Source organism: Phoxinus phoxinus, assembly GCF_949152265.1.
Source record: "Phoxinus phoxinus genome assembly, chromosome: 23".
Classification (NCBI taxonomy): Eukaryota; Metazoa; Chordata; class Actinopteri; order Cypriniformes; family Leuciscidae; genus Phoxinus; species Phoxinus phoxinus.
In genome coordinates, this window is record NC_136898.1 from 890,863 (window position 1) to 912,032 (window position 21,170).

The 21,170-nt window shown below is 39.4% G+C and overlaps 2 protein-coding genes across 4 annotated transcripts in view; both read right to left on the reverse strand.

The window, feature by feature from the left end:
* rfx3 (regulatory factor X, 3 (influences HLA class II expression)) overlaps nt 1-18,793 on the reverse strand; it is a gene marked incomplete at its 3' end in the record, with an annotated part of 36,084 nt that extends 17,291 nt beyond the window's left edge. For both annotated transcript variants that reach the window (XM_079599780.1, XM_079599779.1), the window contains exons 1-4: nt 18,658-18,793; nt 7,245-7,351; nt 6,043-6,134; nt 1,388-1,655 (exon numbers count right to left, since the gene is read on the reverse strand). In XM_079599780.1, the coding sequence (XP_079455906.1) occupies nt 1,388-1,655; nt 6,043-6,134; nt 7,245-7,346 (462 nt within the window). In that variant the 5' untranslated portion in view covers nt 7,347-7,351; nt 18,658-18,793. The remainder of the gene's footprint in view (nt 1-1,387; nt 1,656-6,042; nt 6,135-7,244; nt 7,352-18,657) is intronic.
* A 977-nt stretch (nt 18,794-19,770) lies between these two features.
* The window catches only part of glis3 (GLIS family zinc finger 3), a 38,776-nt gene continuing 37,376 nt past the window's right edge, over nt 19,771-21,170 (reverse strand). The window contains exon 11 of one of the 2 annotated variants that reach the window (XM_079599682.1): nt 19,771-20,486. In XM_079599682.1, the coding sequence (XP_079455808.1) occupies nt 20,362-20,486 (125 nt within the window). In that variant the 3' untranslated portion in view covers nt 19,771-20,361. The remainder of the gene's footprint in view (nt 20,487-21,170) is intronic. The other variant, XM_079599681.1, reaches the window with a different exon arrangement.

Here is a 21,170-nt window from a genome sequence, read left to right on the forward strand (position 1 = left end):
TGTACAGAACAAACGCTTTAACTAACACTGCCGTGACTGAGACGTCCGCAAAAAATAAAGTGCATCCATTTTTCCCTGACGACTGGATCTTTCTGCAGCGTATTCAAAGATGTTGTTTGTCCACAGCCAGGAACAGCACATCTGCGGCATCGTAATCTCCCTGTACACAGACAGACCCACTCGCTGTCCGGCGACTGAACACTTGTGAGGCGCGCGGGCGCGACAACGATACGAAATGAGCGTAGTTGTCTTGCGCTTTAAGCGTAGTTGTCTTGTGCCGGAGGCGGTCATTATGCAAACGCTGGTACGTCACTTCGTACCGTGACGTCACTTCTTACCATGGATCCAGAACGAGCTGTATTTAGAGCTTGATTAAATAAATGATTCGTTTATAATGGGGAGGACGTCTTAAGCTATGAAACTTGCAGGACGTTTTAATGGTACAAAAACCTCTTATATACCAAAAGATCAAGGCAAATTTGGTTTCTCATGTCATGACCCCTTTAAAACTCCCAGATTTAAACAGGCCTGTTACTGACGGCACATGCAGTGAGTTTTATATCTTCCCGTGTCTTACTGTAAATTATAGTATTGTTTGTTTAATGATGTTAGTACTGATGCTCCAAGATGACAGATGTTACGTTTGTATGATATAAATAAAATGTACTATTATTATTATTATTATAAATACCAAAGCAGTGCTAACTGAAAGAAAACAAGTTGACAAAATGATTAAATCCAATATTTGGTCAATTATTTTGAAGTGTAACGAGATGGGGTGAAAAAATAATCCTGAAAAAGTATTAACTAGCATTTTCGGGGAAAATAAAATCCTCTTGTGGGAAATAACTGGGAGTCAACATGAGTGTTAAAGGGACCCAAAGATCATAATTTACTCACCCGTAAGTTGTTCCAGACCTGTGTGAGTTTCTTGTGCTGAACACAAAAGAAGATATTTTGAAGAATGTTGGCAAACAAACAGTTTAAATTCCTGTTGACTTCCATAGTATATTGTATCTATCCTACGGAGGTCAATGGGGTCCAGCAACTGTTTGATTATGTTCACGCTCAACACGAGGAAGAAACTCGTACAGGTTTGGAACAGCTTGAGGTCGCGCGAGTAAATGAAGATGTGTGTGCACTGTCCCTTTAAGAGCAGTGCTGGGGAGAGTTACTTTTAAAAGTAATGCATTACAACATTGCGTTACTCCCCAAAAAAGTAACCAAGTGCGTTACTTACTTATTTTTCAGTCAATAAATGTAAAAAAGTAACTTGGATATGTTGTTGTGAATTGAAAAAGTAATGCGTTACTTTAGTTACTTGAAAAGGTAATCTGATTACGTAACTCAAGACACTTGTACTGAGAGCGATGTGATTGGTGCTCACCGTGGCGGGGGAGGCTCTGGTGGTCTGAGCCGCGGAGTGAGGGGCGGAGCCATCCATGGAGTTTCCTCCAATCAGATAAGCTCCAGAGCTGCTGATGATCTGGCCTCCTGATAGGCCCATTCCCAGAGCGCCGTTGCCGTTCCCGTTGTTAGCCATGCTGTGATTGGTCACCACCGCGCTCACCTGACCCGAGCTGCCTTGCGTGTCGAAGTAGTTCCCGCCGCTGTTCTGGTTGTACAGCTGCGGTTCTGAATATGAATACGCCCGTCTGCCAATAAAACAAGAACATGTGCTGCTTTTACACTCTCATTGGCTGCCCTTAACCGTCCCTAACAGAGCTTTACACGGCTTTCTCCGAAGAGCAGCACTTGTTTTAAAGGTGCAGTGTGTAATATTCAGGAGGATCTGTTGACAGAAATGCAATATCATACATAACTAAGTTTTCAGTGGTGTATGAAGACCTCACATAATGACCCGTGATGTTTTATTACATTAGAACGAGACATTTCTATCTACACACACCGCGGGTCCGCTTACATCGACGTGTTTCTACACACACCGCGGGTCCGCTTACATCGACGTGTTTCTACACACACCGCGGGTCCGCTTACATCGACGTGTTTCTACACACACCGCGGGTCCGCTTACATCGACGTGTTTCTACACACACCGCAGGTCCGCTTACATCGACGTGTTTCTACAGTGGCGAATAAAACACTGACACGATGATGAACAGGTAACAATAATATTCGCAATTACATAATCGTTTTACTTAATAATTAAGTACATTTAATTTCTTAATTTATCTTTGTAAAGAAACCTCATTGTTTAACTGGCTACTCTCTGCTGTCTCAGACGACGACATCACTTCCTGACGGCCACCGTAACTTATGTTGGGTGCAATTCACAACCTCACCACTAGATGCTGCTAAACTTACACACTGCAGCTTTAAAGGATCCTTTCCATCCGAGACATCAGTTGTTTGAAACGCTGCCCTCTGATGAACGTTTTAGGTCCATCAAATCACGGACAAATACACTCAAGAACAGTTGAACACTGCCCACACACACACACACACACACACACTAACACACACACTGTTATATCTCCTCCTATATAAGGTTAACTACACCCCCTATATATCTCAGTGTGTCTAAATGTTTACACTATATTATTCAAATGTGGTTACATTCTGTTGCACTTACCTCACTTTCATTGTGTGCAATATCGTGCAGTACTTAAGCTTACTGTGCAATATTTCTGTGCAATACGTGACTGTTCGCCTTGCTTGCACTGGCTTCTGTGCATTGTTTTTGCGTTGTATTGATTAAGGCATATTGTGTATTGACGTATTGTACTGTATATTGTATATATCTGTTAGAACGGTGTCGTGTTAGCGGCCCATAAGTTAATACCTAATGATCTTTACAACGGAAGTGAATCAAAACTAACTTTATCTGGACAATAACTTTATTCTAGAGCTGCTTTAAAGCTGAACACTCTCTGTTACTGTAATCTCCTGTGATCAGGGCCGGATTTGGAAGAATGTGGGTAACCAAACAGTTGATGTACCCCAGTGACTTCCATAATAGTTTTTTCCTACTATGGTCAATGGGGACCAGCAACCGCCGGTTAGCCACACTCCTCAAAATATCTTCTTTTGTGTTCAGCACAAGAAATAAATTAATACATGTTTGGAACAACATTAGAGTGAGTGAGTAAATAATGACATCATTTTTATTTTTGGGTAACTGTCCCTTTAAGGACAAGCGGCTGAATGTTTACTATTAGGGCTACTGTCACTTTAAGATCTGCACGCGACGAGTCTAATATACACGCATTTGACAAGCAGATTTGTTTCTTATTTTTTTCTACTGTTCTTTCACTTTAGACATAACCAACTTTGTTTATGTAAAGCTTGTGTGTATTTGACAGTATTAGAGCAATAAGACTCGAAAGATAACTTAGACCAGGCGCTGTTAGACAGGCTTTAGTGCACGTGCGCGTCGGGTGTTTGCGCTCAGAAAAGCGCCCGTTAGAACAGCGCATCAGCAGCGAATGACATGTTTAACCGACAAGGCTTTAAAGCACATGCAAATAATTAATTTTTATGAACTACACCAGGGATGTTCAACTTCAGTCCTGGAGGGCCACTGTCCTGCAGAGTTTAGCTCCAACCCTAATTAAACACACCTGAACAAGCTAATCAATGTTTTCAGGATTACTAGAAAAGAGCTTTTGTCAGGGTTGAAGCTAAACTCTGTAGGACAGTGGCCCTCCCAGGACCGAAGTTGAACATCCCTGAACTACAGAGTCCCGTTCCTCTGCATTTCATGTAAATATATGTCGCGCTGTACAGTATGTTGAGACGGAGGCGCCAGAAACTGATAGAATGCACGATCCTACGATATTTCTTCAAAAGCAGATCGTGGAGACATTTTAATCGTCCACGATCAAAAATCGTGATATCGCACACCCCTAATCTAACATAATATTTGACGGTGCCCAGGGCCCCTTAGATGTCCTGGGCCCCTGGGGAAGTGCCCAGTTGCCCTAATGGTTAATCCGGCCCTGCCTGTGATCTCTGTAAAGCTGCTGTGAAACTCTATACTGTTAAAGCGCTGTATAAATGAAGGGGACTTGACTTGACTATATTGGTTATTATCGTAGTTTCTTTAAAATTCTACTTAAATGTATGTATTTAAATGAGATGTTCAGCAGTTTGCACAAACTTATCTGTGACGGCACTGTAAGTATTGCTCCAATTTGGTTATATACCTTCGTACAGTGACAATAAATCTTAGATGATTTCTGACATCTTCATCTCTATATCGGCGTGCACGCTTTTCTTTAATTGACTTGGACAAACAGAAGTCGTGTTGTGATGAGTCCCCATCCTTTCATCTTCAGGTGAGTGTGCTGTTTCCATGGATACAGAAATCACCAAAGCATAACTGTTTTATGGAGAACATTGCTTTTGATTGCCATTCTGATGCGTGCTCTCTCCGTTCGGCTGATGACATGTTATTTATAATAGCCAATTTAAAAGATCTTGGCTTCTTGCTGAGTGAATGTCTAAATATGGAGAAAACAGACAGAAGTTCTTCAGGTGCTCTCCTGCCGTACAGCGCCGCTGCTTCACCACTTGTTGATACTTGTGGTCATTTCCAGATGACTGACCATCGTGTGTTTCAGTGACGCAGTGTATTCAGTCAGTTCGCCTCTGAACACATGCTCTGCTCAGTCACACGACCCTTACTGTGATCTATGACAGTATGAGAGACTTTCACACGAAGTACAGTAACTATATTAGCGTCCACATGAACCACATGTCGTCTGTGCTTTTATGCTCAAACTCTTTAAAACAGAATGAATTGGCTGTCAATGTTAACTACAGTTGCGTCCCAAATGACGCACTTGTACACTGTGTAGTGTATGAACTTTATAAGGTTATTTTGTCATTCAACATCGACATTCAAGTGCTGATGACATTCCACACTTCATTTCTTGGGTTAATTAAGAGCATCATCCGGGTATTTAAACGCACTTATTCTATTTGGAGTGAACACACTAAACACACTATTATACTACAAAATAGTGCATAAGTGTGCAAACTGGGACACACCTTGTATCTTTATGGTTATTGTTGAGAATGTGCCAACTAGCCTCTCCCTGTGGAGGATCCCTGTACCACTCTACAGATTGTGGGAGATTCGCGTATCTCCCCGTAGTGAAAAAATTTAATACAATTCTGTATCAAATATATAGGCAGGACAAGTAGTTTGTTTAGGCTTGGTTTGTAGGGAATTACAAACATGCGCACATATATTCAAACGCACATAACTATAGAATTAATTCTTGATGCGCACGCGAGCGCCATCAGTGTTTCTCACGGGTTCAGTTTAAAGTCTGTGTAGAGAGAACGCTGTCGTCTTAGCGGCCCCTGATTTAATAACTAATTATCCTTTCGACGGAAGTGAATCAATCAAAACTAACTTTAGCTGGAAAATAACATTATTCAAGAACCGCTATAAAGACAAAACAATCTGTTACCTTAAATTATACATTTATCTCTGTAAAGCAGCTTTAAAACAGTCTACAGTGTTAAAAGCGCTGTATAAATGAAGATGACTTGAGAATGGGCCTTTATTGTGCACCCGTCTGTGTTACAGGGATAGTTCACCCAGCAATCAAAAATCTGTCGTTTATTCACCCTCATGTTGTTCCAAACTCGTCTGACTGACTGACTTCTGTGGAACGTAAAGGAAGATAGAATAATGGTAACCAAACCGTTCCTTTTCCCACTGAAAAAACACACAAACAATGGAAGTCAATGGGAAATGAAAGGTCATTACATCTCATCTGGATTTTATGCTCTGTGGTTTTTACAGATATTTTTTACAGTGACATTTCCAATTAAAATACATAGATTTGTTAGTGTGAGCGTCATGTTAACCGTTTAAAGATGGGCGGACGCGTCGAATGTGGAATTTATGAATGAAACAGTTTTTTTTAATATCATCTTTTGTGATCTACAGAAGAAAGAAGTGCATACAGGGTTAGAATGACAGAGGGTGAGTAAATACATGTTTAGGTGCACTATCCCTTTAAAGCACACGTTTAAACCCTGTGTGTGTGGCGATGAAACACTCACATGGTGCCGTTGGTGTAAACGCTGTTGTTCTCCTCCTGGACGTACTGCACCTGTGCTTGATACACATGCTGGACCTGTTGAACAGTCTGCGCCTGAAACACAGCATCACGTCTCTGTAAACACTCAGGACTACAGGAGTCAGTGCGTTCAGCGGCAGCTCAGTCAGCGACACAAGTGCACATGTCCATGCGTCTCAGAAGCAGAAGTTGGTGGATAACATTATATAGAGCTAAAGTACATTATAGCGTTTCTATGATTTTCCAAAAGAGGGAAATATGCATATGGATTATGATAGTTAGAAGAGAGAAAGATGTCTCAGACGTTATTAGAAGCAAGAGTTTGCTGCATCTTAATGCAGAGAAAACACCAAGTATAGTGTTATACATGTACATAAAAGCTTAAAACAGGAAAATATAAAAAACATTACTAGTCTTAGACCGTTATTAACTGTTAAACATGCCAGAGTTGTGGAAGAGTTCATAAACTGTCAGAAGAATAGCTGACAAAAAACTACGCATTTTTATTTTCTAAATAGAATTTAGCCAAGCTGTTCATTCGTTACACTGATTTAAATGCAATGAATAATTTTAAAAAGTCAGAAAAAAAAGTTCATGAGGTAGTTGCAAAGTTACTTACAGTTATTAGAATGTCTATCATTTTTATATATATATATATATATATAATATTTGTTTGTTCATGTGGTCAGTTGCATAGAATAGAAAAGGGACAGTTCACCCAACGACCCTAAAGTGTCTTTCTTCTGCTGAACACAAACGATATTCTGAAGAATGTTGGTAATCAAGCGGTTGACGGCAGCCATTGACTTGGTTAGGGACATTCTTCAGAATATCTTATTTTGTGTTCAGCAGAAGAAAGACACTCACACTGGTCTGGAACGGCATGAGGGCGAGTAAATGGGTGAACTGTCCCTTTAAGACTGGCCAGTTGTATCCATTCAAACATAGATTGGTCTGATTTCCCCTTGACTCACTGCAGAGTGTGTGTGTGTGTGTGCTGGCCGCTGACTGCAGGCTGCACAGGTACGCTGGTCTGGAGTGTGTGTGTGTGTGTGTGTGTGTGTGTGTGTGTGTGTCTGTCACCTGCTGAGACGCCCCCTGCTGGCTGCTGACTGCAGGCAGCACAGGTACGCTGGTCTGGAGTGTGTGTGTGTGTGTGTGTGTGTGTGTGTGTGTGTCTGTCACCTGCTGAGACGCCCCCTGCTGGCCGCTGACTGCAGGCTGCACAGGTACGCTGGTCTGGAGTGTGTTGGACGAGGAGTCAGCGCCGGCCTCGGGGGTCTGCATGGCGCCTGAGGAACACACACAATCACATCATTAACACTCTCTAAAACAACACCATGCACACGCTGCAGGACAGTAGTGGTTTCATTCCCTTTTCATTTCCATTTTAGTTCAAGTGTTAGGGGCAGATTTACTAAACAGGGCAAATCATCGTGAGAGACGTGTTTTGCTGGGGCGGTATAAATAATGATGAAAACACCATTAAATTGACGAGCACAAACTTTAGTTAATCAATTTGCATGATTCATTTAAAAACTCTCCTCGTATAAACACTGCGTATGAAAGGGAAACGGGAAACTCCTACAAATGCAGATGCAGATAACGTGAGCAGCAAACACAACCGCGCGCGCCTCTCCATCACTGTCTTCAGTGAGTCCTGACAGCGCTTTAACCCCAGAAGAGTTGCGCTGTGGGTGAATCTGACACTTACTGTTCGCTTCAGTGATTCATCTTGTGTTTCTGTATACATGTCTATCAATATTACTATTGATTAGCATTACCAAACATGGACGTTTTATTATTGTTTTAATTTAATACTGTGAAGCTGCTTTGATACAATCTGTATTGTGAAAAGCGCTATACAAATATTCTTGACTTGATTATAGTTTCTATTTATTTTACTACATAAACTACATTTAAAATGAGCTCAAATCAATTTTTTTTTTAGTTTTAATAAACTATTAAAACTAAAAAAAAATTTGATTTGAGCTCATTTTAAATGTAGTTTATGTAGTAAAATAAATAAATAAAAATATTAAATATTTATTAAAAAAATAAAATAAATAAATAGAAACATATTTCAGTTATTTAAAGTAACAAATGTTTTAATGGTTTTAGTTTTAGTTAACACTGCGATGCAGAAGTGTCATTTTAGTTTAATATTTTGAAGTACCCTTTATTTATATATTTTTAGTTTTGTTAATTTAGTTGAATTTTTACTCATTCCGTTTTATGCTTTTGTAATTTTATTAATTTTCTGCCTTTTTTAAATATTTCTATTTAGGCTTAATTTATTTGAAGTAGTTATAGTGAGTTTGGTTTAGTTTAATGGGATGATTCCCCCACACTGAACACTAACTCCTCGTTTACTCACCCTGGTGTTGTAATGCGTATGCCCTGCTGTCGATTATGGGCCACAAAAGGAGTTTGAATGTGTTTAAATGTCCTGACGTAGGATGTATGACGCAGTAAAGCGAAGCTGAGAACTGACGAGCGCAGAGCAAAGCAAAACGCTGGACACAAGTTAGAAGTGTAAAGGCCCGTTCACACCAATGACAATAACAATAACCATATAGCCTAGATCTAAAACGTTCTCAATATTAAAGAACAGTTCACACCACAACTGTAACGATATAGAGAAATCATAACAAGCTCCATATTCAAGACGACAGACGGCATCGTGGAGAGGTTAATCTCCGAGGTCCAGATGAATCCAGCACTGTCGACACGTCAAGCCGATGTTGTTTTATTCACTATATCGAGTACGTCAGATAAACGCACGGTTAGATTATGAGATCGATTACACTAGCGGTACACAGCATGCTGAGGACAGAACAGCAGAAACATGCTCTGACGGATTGTACACGCGCTGAAACCGCAGCGCGAGCTTAGAATAAACCGACCGCTATCGTTCGTTGGTGTGGGCGCTAATATAGTTATTGCTCTTGGTGTGAAGAACTCGATATAAGAGAAGAGGATCGGGTCAGAGGTCAGCCTAACACCAGAACTCGACTCTCCTGAACACTCGTACCATCGCTCCGCTTCACAAGCCGTTTATTAACCCGCTGGAGTTACTTTCATGATGGATGGATGTGCTTTTTGGAGCTTAAAAACTAGAAGAGCCAGGGGCCGGTTTCACAAAGATAGACTTTGACTATGGCTTAGTTATAGTAGATAGTCAGACTTCAGATAGACATCTAAATCAGACCGTCTCACAAAGCACTTAAGACTTTGACTATCTTAAGTAGGACTACACTGCAATGCATTCTGGGTAAACTAAGACACTTTTCAAAACCAAAAACATGGCGGATCGAGTAAGCGCATTCAGCCGCTCAGTGCAGTTTATCCCAGCAGAAAATATGTGTTTGTTGGAGGAGTATAACAGTTACAAGGACATTTTACTTGGGAAGTTTAGCGGAGAATGTAGTAACAAGAAGAAATGTTTGGGAAAAGATTGCCATGACAGTTAACAGCGTTAATCCGACCGTTGAGCGTTAAAGACGTACAGAAAAGACACAAAAACGAAACCGACGATGAAGTCGTCATTATTATATATCTCCAGTAGTTACTGCGGTCCCTAAAACCCGTTCCCTTCTCAGCGCTCTCCACGTCTCTGCAAACCACAAATTATGAGCCGTTTTCCCTTTTCTTTCAGCTGTTTGTGATGTAACTGATTGTTACTGCTGGTTGCCAAGGTAACAGAGTCTTAGACCGAAGTTAGCCTGGGGGGGAAGGTGTCTAATTTATTTGGTCTAAATTAAGTCAGTCTTTATTTTTGTGAAACAGTCTAACTTGCATTAGACTAGTCTATGAGCAAATTTTAGACTTGTCTAACACTATAGACCGGGCTAAAATAGCTTTGTGAAACCGGCCCCAGGATATAATTTAACATAACTCAGATTGTGTTTGTATGAAAGAAGAAAGCCATATACAGTACAGCATCGGTTCCCAACAGGGGGTCGCGGCCCACAAGGGGGCGTCAGCGAGCTCTGTCGGGGGTCGCGTCATATTTGTAAAAGTTTTGAGCAATGAGCATTAAATAAAAGTCCTTAACTTTTTTCTGTTCAAAATTTACAAAATGTATAATGAGCGAGTTCATCATGAATCCATTTTCCAATCCGTGTTGTTGTCTGATCCTGAGCCACTGGTGCTCCTATCATAAGTGTTTACACTGGGACTATTTTACACGGGTTCGGATGCGGAGGAGCCCAGTGCCTGCGTGACTCGTCACAGACGTACACAGAGACGTACACAAGTTTATTATCGCTCGCTATAGCGCCAAAAATAAAGCCTCACGAATAACATGCAAGTATTGAGTCCCAGACAGCAGTCATTTAGTAATAGACTATATTCTTTATTTTTTACCTGCACACCAGTGTGAATATTTGTGTTATTGCATTTCTAATAGGTCCAGTTCATAGGCTACTCCTCGGCTTACGTTTTTAAATTATAAAGGGCCTACTGATGTTTTTGTTATTGTATTTTCAATATTATAGGCTATTATTTGTGCATAAACATATCTGGTTATAGTAAACATACCGTTCGTTTGAAAACAACATATTTGGTCATCCTCGCTGCAAACTTACAAGAGCGATAATATCATTAAATGTGAAGGGGCCTAAAATATTGTCTTGGGAAAAAGGGTCTCAGACAGAAAAAGGTTGGGAACCACTGGTGTACAGTACACCTTAGGATGGCTTGAGTCACTAGTTATTGATTATTTTAGTCACTAGTAATGGCGATGCTCGTCTGGGCAAACACTGCTAATAACAACACTGAGAGCCGTTACCTACAGAACAAAAGATATATATATATATTGTTTGTTTTGTTTTTGTTTGATCAAGCTGGGCCTCTTCCAGTCCTCTGCTTACACACACACACACACACACATTAGTGATGCTGAGGTTATCTGTGTGTTCTGAGCAGGTCAGTGAGCGGAGAGCGCTGCAATAAATGCAGTTAATGTTTAATGGCGTCTGCAGAAGTACAGTACTGAGAGCGTGTGCAGGTAAACACTGGTTTCCATGATCAGGTCTCTCCAGGTTAATTATCTCTCCCCAGAGCTCCTGCACCTCCTCTTCTTCTGCTCCTCGTTCACCTGAAGGGTTCAGGTGGTGTTGTTCACTTCTCCTCCCCCTCAGCCCTAACGTCTGATTACCCAGCATTCCTGACTCACGCATAATCACGACATCTCCAGCGCACACACACACTGATGAGTCAACAGACTTCATCCACAACCAACTATTCAGAGACGGCGTTCTAGCGTAGCGGATCCCCATCACCTTTAAAACATGATGCAGCGCTGTTACTTATTAACTCCTAACTGGGGGAATTGAAGTCTTAATCGCTTTCTTTCCTCACAATCCTCCGTTAAACTCTTGTATGTTGTCCTTTATCCTCTAGTGTCGTCAAAAAAAATTAAATATATATATATATTTTTTTTTTGCCATTTTATGGTACTACATTATATTTATGCAGTGATGATAATACATTTATTTACTTTTTGAGCAAAAAATAAATAAATCATGGACATGATTCATAATGGTCTGTAAAATATAGACACACTTGTGTTCTGTTCACAGTCAAAAATGGGATATGAATTTCATCTAGTGGAAACCTTTGGTACTGCGGCCGAACAAAAATTTGCAACACAGCTTGTTTAGAATAATCACTTTGATTTAGAATAAAAAATATTATTTTTGTGCATTTTTCATAACAATAAATGTAAAAATCTGTAACTTTTTTTAAGTTCACTTTTTTAAATGTATTCACTTCAGCAATAATTTGCCAAGTGTCTTCTTTGACAAACTTCAGCCTGTGCTCTCAAGTATTCAATATTTACCTCAGTTTAAGATGGAAATTGCATTATCAACTCTATGCTCAAAAAGTGAATGGAATAACTACTGAATAAATATCATTTAATGGCATTAAATCCTCTAAAAATACTAAATATTAAATAAAAAACATTATCAAAATATAACATAGTAATCATTTCATTGAAACGATAATAACAAAAATAGGTAATTTTTGACTGCCACACGAAGAGTTAAACATGTCAAAGCTGATACGAGAATATTGCTTCAGAATAAATTATATTTCCAACATAAAAAATCCTATTTTTTCCATACAATCAACTGTTTTACTGGGACAAGTGAATGACTGATCTACTTCTGCACAGCACAAGCACACGACAGGGCTTACTGTCCAACCCTGAGAGTGGGTAAAGAAATCAATACTATGGTAAATGCAAATGATTACCTGCAACTAACCAACTGTAATTAGCATAGTGTAATAAATCATTTGAATTTACTGTGGTATTGATTTATCAAATGCAATAAATAAATAATTGTTTACTTATTAGCACAGTAAATAAATAACACAGTAAATGCAAATGATCACATGCTACTAACCAACTGTGTAATTAGCATAGTGAAAGTTAAAATGAAAAGTTATAGAATCGGTGCGGTCAAGCTCCAGTATTTGTGCAGCACACGTGGACACTGGACAGATGCAGACACAGGTGTTCATGGGCCGTCTAAACATGTGACGTGTCCTCATCCTAACCCAAACATCACAAACAGTGCATTAAGGTTTCACTCGTCACAAGTGTGTATTTTGCACAGTAAGTTACCGACCGCGGAGAACAAAAACAACATCCAAAAATCATGTTAATAATCTTGTATAGTGTCCATATACACTTAATGATTTTTCTATATTTACTGATAAATTGGTAAATGATGATGTCAGTAGCTGTCCGATGTGAACGCCGGCTGATGTGTGTTGTGTGGCCTAACCGCGCCTGCTCCCTGTGGTGGTGTATAAACCGGCACCTGTCTGAACACCCCCCCCCCCCCCCTCACCCAGCTGACTTCACCTCCGCTCATTCATGCGCTCCCCTGTGGCCCACTTAAACCCACAGCAAACGCACACTCAATGCTGGAGCGAACAAAGGCCCAGCGCTGCCTCTCCCCCACGAGTCAGGGGTCAGATGTGCCTTTAGACCAGCGCACGCATTGTTTATTTGTGATGATAATAACGCAATCAAACATGCATATCTCCATTGGGTGCTGAGCCATGTTTTACTGTTGTGTCATTTGGCTTATGTATCATTATTACTTTATTTTCAGGCGTCACTGTTACAGTGTAATTATATATTTAAGTACTGACCGAGTAATAATAATTAACAACATGTAGGGTTAGGGTTTGTTCGAGGGTTAGTTGCATGTAATTATGCATAATTTACTGTTATTACTACAGTAAGTACATGTAACATGTGTTACAAGGACACTGTAAAATAAAGTGTTACCCATTAATATTATATTTAAGTTCTTTGTGCAGCAATTTTTGGCAGCTGTTGTTGTATTAAATTGTGCTTTATAAAGAAATAAATAAATTTTGGCCAGGATATCATTCAAAGACATTATGAATGCATGCAAAAATAAGAGAGAACAATAGTATAATATTGCTTTGTAAAATAAAACCTGTAGCTGTAGTTAGCCTTTTTTTGCCAAATAATTTTGTCAGATAAGTAAGTTTAGTGTTTTGTTTTTCCCTAATTTTTTCATTTTTTGATGGTTTAATTGAACTTGTAGCGTCATTAAAAACTTCACTTTTTGGACACTTTTTTTTCACACAACCACAGCTCTTCAGAAGTAGACAATATTACCATTATTCAGATCTGCACAATAATAAAATTACGAGACTTATATTGGAATCGGCTACTGAAGAACCCATCGTCATATTCCAAACAAACACCAAACCGATCGCCAGCAGAACTGAGCATGAAGCATGTACAGAATACAGAACAATCAAAGCGATGTCACTAGCTGATGTATATTTAGCGTTGCCAGGGGTGGTTTAGATTAAAACACACACACACTATAACAAAGCTAAAATAAAGTAGTCTTGATTAATCTTGATCTAAAAAAAAAAAACAAGTTTTTTTCCCGAGCAGCATCCGCCCACACACACTCGTGAGCCGTGAACCTCAATGGGTTTAGCTTGAAATGAAATGGATATGAATTATTTACTCAATCAGTATCTCTTAAAGCGATTGGAAAGCAACCGGATACTGCGGACAGGTGGCACGGCCCGGTTCAACTCCACACCTGACCGTAGATAAGAGTAACGTGAGCTGATAACTGGGGTTCTGACATCATGTCCTCCTGGTTTGGCATTAACGGACTATAGTGTGTGTGTGTGTGTGTGGTGGGGGGGTGGGGGGGGTGGGGGGGGGATCAGAAAATAACCCTAAAGTAACACCTGGAATAACATGATCGACTTCATTAGTTGGATGGTTTCCGATTGCTTTCAGAGAAGATGCAGCACATCTTTCCAATCCGCCAACTTTACAAGTGATGCACGATATATCGTCCACCTTATCGTACCGGCCGATATATGTTCATTCTTAATGTTATCGTTATCGGCCTGATAAGAAAATTTTTCCGATATATTAAAGCCGATAAATAATGTATTATGTCCTTCAGCTGAGACTCTACAGATGTTCAACATGATGATTCTGAACTGCTTGAAATATGATTAAAATCACTTCAATAAAGGAAAATAGAGTTCAGTGCAACATGTGCAGCGCAAGTCTGTCATATCGGCTTCAGAACATTATCATGAGAACATCGTAATTGTGTTTGGGACGTGGATTTTAATGATGGACACTTTTGCTTTTGTAATCAGGCTCTCAAAAATTATATAAAAATTTGGATTTAGATTTATCTGCCGATATATCGGTTATCGACTTTCAAGTGTAACGAATTATCGGTCAAAATGCTCATATCGGTGCATCCCTAACTTTAACTCGCACTGAGATCAGTGTGTAACTCCAGCATCTCATCGGTTGATCAGGTTGAATGGAGCGCTATCCCATGATGCCTCTCTCCGGTCTCCTCGGCCCGTAATGAAGCGAGACGCGACTTCCTCTCGCAGAGGACCCTGATGCAACCCTCGGCGGAGAGTTCAGTGCTGCGCTGGAGTGTGTGAAGATCGGTCACATTTCTGCAGCCATCGTCAACTTCGAGACTACAGACGCATGGAGCTAAAGCTGACACGGCCCTTACAAACCAGCAGGAGCCGCCGGGTTACGCCGAGCTTTAGTTCAGAACCTGTTCAATATGTTTGTTTCTATTAAAAATCATTATCCAGGACATAAAGAAGCTCATTCACAGATCAGCATTTCTGTGCATCTCCTGCATTAGCCTATCACAGACAGCGTTTGGATTCAATTAACACTCGCCGAGTGCGCGTATACATCAACAGCGGCGGGTCACGCGGTCAAATCACTCGCTAATTTGCGTGTTACTTATTATATTTACTCACTTCGTCGGAAGACAAATCTGCACAGGTTTAGCAGAAACACTCGAGAGTCCTCATGATATATTAAACACAGTGTATTGTGCAGAATCTGCTCATATCTGGATTACTTTAAACACACGTCACTACACAACAAACAACAGCGCGTGTTCATTTGCACTGAAGCAATAGCGGAGATTAAAAAGCATTCGGTGAACAGAAAACACATTATTTTAACACTTTGTATTAATCTGTCCTCATAAAACGCATTTCTGGTGAAAAGGACGCGGATGATAAAGGAAGAGAGGAGATGCTGGATGAGGGTTTTGTTTGAATAAGAAATTAATGTATGAAATCCACATTTTACAAGCTTAATCTGGTTTATTTCTTCTGCTTCTTCTCTTTGGCTAGTAGAAGTTCTGAATGGCCGGTAACTTCAGAGTGTAGTTCTAAGCCAAATTGGCCGGTGAGTGTAAAAGTGGATTTCAGATGCCGAGCGAATCTCTGAAGAACGTGGCGGATGAGAACATGAAAACATGATGATGCTCCTGGTGAGATTATTATAACACTTAAGTTTAACTCCCAGTTTAAAACTAGATTAAAGACGCATCTCTTTAGCCAAGCATTCACATGATGCATCTCATACCTTCTATCCTACAGTTAAATCAGACCAAATGCATTCATATTATGAACAGCAGCTACGCTAATTATTATTGCTTTTTTGCTGTTATCTCGGGACGCCGGCGATATGTTGTGCCCTAAATTTATACATGATTAACTAACTGTATTTTTATATGTACATTTCTGAAATGCATTTTCTGTAAAGCTGCTTTGAAACAATATGTATTGTGAAAAGCGCTATACAAATAAACTTGAATTGAATTAAGTTTGGTTGTGAAATAAAATGACGATGTTATGAAACACTGAGTAAGGTTTTTACTATAACACCGTCTCAATACGATAACATCATTTCCACGACCTTCCCCCCATTCTCTCATTTACCCTTAATAATAATAATAATAATAATAATAATAATAAGCAGGCCTATCCATTAGTGTTTTTTTACATTTCATCAAAATTATTGCACTTTTACTCTAGAAAACAACTCGTTCGCAAGGATTATTTTGACTTTATCTCTACATTATGAAAACTGGTAAAGCCGTGAGAAGCTTCCCTCAAAAATCAAAACTCCAGAAATATTCCTAATATTAAAGACAATAGAGATGAACACTTTGGCCGATACCGATAATTCTTTATATTAAAAAAGCCGATAACGTTATATTGGCCGATCATTTTTGATGCGCTATTACACATCTGGATCAAAAGACAGGAGAAGAAGAAGCAGAAACAAGCGATAGAAGCATTGCTGACGCTGTAATCTTTGCAGAAGAACGCTGGCGGGGAAAGAGTTAAATAACTGAGAGGAACAGAAAACACCATCATGATTAAAATAAGAGTAACCGTGCAGCACTTGTAATATAAATACTTCGGCAATATGCTACAAAATTTGAATTTGAATCTGAACCAGCCAACATTCAATAAGTGACGTTAAACACTAATATTGATATTGAAAATATTGATTTTCGTTTTTTTTTTATGAACCGACATTGATTCTTAAATCACACGATTGATCTTTCAGAGCATTTTCAGCCGATGAATGAACAGAAGTTCACTAATAAACATTATTTGTAAATCGCTCCTGTCATCCAATCCGGTTTTGATACTTTTGATATGAAACCTCAGCTTTAAAATCCGGTCAGTTGTGTCATTAAATTCACTCAAATGTGTGTTTAATGTGTGTGACAGATGAACCGATCACCTCTTTACTTCCAGTTACAGCAGCAAATCAACATCAGAAGGAACGTTGAAAGATACAGAACATATTATGAAATCAATCATGTCTCATGTAATCCATCAATCAGTGTTTAACTGCAGAATGACGTCAATAAAACAGTTATATATCACTATATTATCATTCAATGACCATAAGTCAACTAGAAAAATAGCCTAACTCATTTTGATTCGTATATGCACTTTAAATTCATTATATCTGCTCTTCAATATTAAATGTGTTTTAATAAATCTTACGACGGCCACTGTTTAAATGTTTAGGCTATGTATTGGAGTAGAATTATAATTATGGCTTTAAAAAGTTATTATAACATTAATTTTAACCTGTAATAATATAGTAATATGTTCACTCCCTATATAGTTTACAGCATTATAATAAAGATGATTTTTTTTTTGCTTAAGGAAAAATAAATCCATATCGAATTAAGATCAGAACTGCAAGCGTGTGAATTAAAATCGAACCATCAATGCCCAGCCTTACTAATATTGTTAAAAATTAATCTGCCAATAAACAGGTGGATTTTGCACAGCTGTGCAAATAATCAGTGTGTTATTAATAACACAAACATCTAATGAGCTGCCTACATAGACAGAGATGCTGGTGCATGATGCCCTAAAACAGCTCCAGATAGGCGGTCAGGAGACTGTGTTTAGGGGGCATGATGAGGATAGGCCCCTATATAGGGACCACGACACGATTGAGACACGACCACAGAGGGCCAATAGCTTAGCAAGAGTAACTCCTGCTTTATAACAATAGAAGACAGACAGATCATCTTCATATGTGTCATTATACCCCACAGAATCACACCTAAGATCCTCCATTAGCATGTATCAGCGGGAAATAAAAACACGAACACCTGCCTGGAGAGAAAATGCATTGTTTCGTTTACAAATGAGCGTCTGAGGCTAGCGATAAACAACACCCAGCGATCAAAACGACTCGAATATACAACTTGAAGATCGTGTTAAACGACTAAAAGCACGAACACACACACGCGATGTGATTTTGATTCCTAAAGCGAAAGTGTGATAAAGAATCGCTGCATTCGGGCTCATCATGCTAACATTAGCCGCTTAGCAACACCTGCATCGTGAGAAAATGATGCTGCGCTTCAATACAACCGCGTTTCCACCGCGTTTCCACATCATTAAACACGTATTTATCAATGAGCACTATCGAAACGCCGACAGATGTCGTTCGCTCCTCAGGTTTTTAACACATAAAGCAGATGAGGAGCGAAACATCTGGACGCGCCGCATCAATAGAAACGGAATAAACCGTCAGAGAATAAAAACGACAGCCGTGAAACCTTCACAAACAACACAAGCTCGGGAGGTTTTACTCCGGTATTCAAACAGAAACACAAAGCCACAACCATCACGCAAGCGGTTACACAGCGAACACACTTTAGAAACGAGATGTTAATATTGAAATATTCACCTGGACTGGTGTGGATGAGGATGAGGATGAGAGGAAGGTGGTGTAAGGATGGAGAGAGGAGAGGAGGAGGTTGTTGTTGTTATTGTTGGTGGGTTACAGTCGCCAGGACTACGGTGACTATGGCGCTGCAACTCGGGGCAACGGTTGCTATAAAGCTCGCCGCGTAAACTAACTTGACGCTGCGGAAAGAGGCGGAGCTTATATATAAAGCTCTGAGCGCAACCGAACATGACGTTCAGTGAAGGGGCGGGGCTTGTGGTGGTGGGAGGGAGGAGTCTGCGTGAGCGCCTCTCTATTTTTGAAATAATTTATTATCGATTAAAGTACTGAGGAAATTATTATCATAAAAGGGATGAAACTGAGAACGCAAGGATATATTGCAAAATAAATAATTATCGTGGGCTGTGTGTAAAGCACCAATAGGAGGCGCCCAACGACGAGTGGGCGGGGCTTCTGAAGCAGGTCTGGTTGAGATGTTGAGATGAGAAAGAAGGGCGGGGCTTGTGCGTCAAACCAGAAACCACTTTCCCTTGTATACAAAAATCAGCCTCACTTTTGATGAATTCTGCTGAATAAAGTCAATCAGATTGAGATTGTGAATATTTTGCATGTAGACCTGCCTTTAACTCCCTTGTGTTTTTTATGCTTGAATGAATACCCCAAGATTTTAGTAGTCAAAAGATATATTTGCATGTTCTCCTACTACATGCTAAGTCACATCCACCAAGAATTAGTCAATGGAGAGAAACTTCAATCTATTTACAAAATGGAACACATGATTTTAGTGTAGAACACATTTTTTAGTGTATATATAGTATTTATATTTGTATATATTGAGGGTGAACTGATCGGTGTGAAACTTTTACTTATTCCCTGCTGTATATGAAGAAAAAAAATAGTTTTTTAGTGTTTTATGCATTTTCTTTTTCACTTTTTCTATATTTGGGCCACCGTTGTTGTCAATTAATGTTTACTTCGTTGTTGTAATTTGTTAAAATGTATACAAATTAAAGTAAAAAAATGTCAATCAGATGAGTAACCCTAAAATTAGACCCCTTTTTACAACAAATATTATATTTTTTTCATGCAAAAACGTTTGTATACAATGTTTTTCCAAGGAAAATCATCAAATTTAATGTTAACAGATTGCTGAGATTAGAGCATGACAACAAAATATTAAAGTAAAAGCAATGATGTTTTGACATTCTGGTCTGTTTGGAGGAATTTAAACATTTTATCCCTAAAATACACATTGATATGAATAAGGTTATGCAAACCTCAATGTTCAAATTTTTTGCAGATAACACTTTACAAACATATGCATAAATATTTACATATCGGTATGGCTTTTAAGTGCATTTTGTTGTCGGGGGGGGGGGTATATTCATAGTTTTGCTTCTTCACTGTACATACAGTGGCTGTACATTAATAAACATTATACCCTTTTAAAATATCATAGCATTTCATTTAGTGTTAGGAAACATGCTTTTTAAGCTAAACATTAGGCAAAAATACGCTTTGAAATAAAAGCACAGATATATGAGCACAAATGATGATGTTTTACGCACAGATAAAAACACTTGCTTTGACATTTTTACAGTTTAAGTTTGGCTCGAATGTCCAGTTTCTCCCATGATGAAGTGTCCCCGAGGAAAGCTCTTTAAACAGCGCGAGTGAGTTGTTTGGGTCGATGAGAGGGAACCTTCATCCTTCAGTAAAGACGCATGAGATCCGGCTCGGGCATCTCGGGATGTGGAGGTAATTGTCCTCCGACAGCGAAGGCACCGGGTCTCCCAGAAACTGCTCCGGTCCGGTTTGGCAGTCGAACACTGTAGTCACAAACACACGTTTCTATTCAGAAAGTACATTAATGGACATTTTTAAAAAGGTTTCTAGTTTGCCTTGAATAGTCTTTAGCCCTTAAAGAGACCATATTATGCCCTTCTAGTGTTTGGTCTCCACTAGAACAGGTTTTCCTGCTTGAATGTTGATTATTCTCCTCATATTCTCCATTGTTGCGGCTCCTCTCTTCCCAGTCTGTCAATAACGCTCTGTTTACTTCCTGTCTCTATGAAGCCCCTCCTTCTGAAAAGCACACTGTGCTCTGATTGGTCGGCTGATGCAGTGTGCTGTGATTGGTCGAGCGCTTCGAGTGTGTCTGGGAAATGTCCCGCCTCTTAACCGCCAGTTTAACACACTACTGACTAACTCAACCAGGCCCCGCCCCTTTATTCTGCGTATGAATTATATATGAGGAATATTGTGACGTGTTCGTTCCCGGAAGAAACTCGAGATACAATGGAGGCGTTTCAGGAGTTCAGAAACACTGACACTGATATAGAGAGACTTTGTAACTTTGCAGAGCTTAAAAACAGCAACATTAAAGTCCTCCTGTAGTCAATCACTTTACTCAGTAATTACAATGTTACTACATCACCTTAAAATGTGTAAAGTGTGTACCTAATATAACAGCATTTACATTTGTCAAACAGTGTTTTCAGAACACTTTTCAT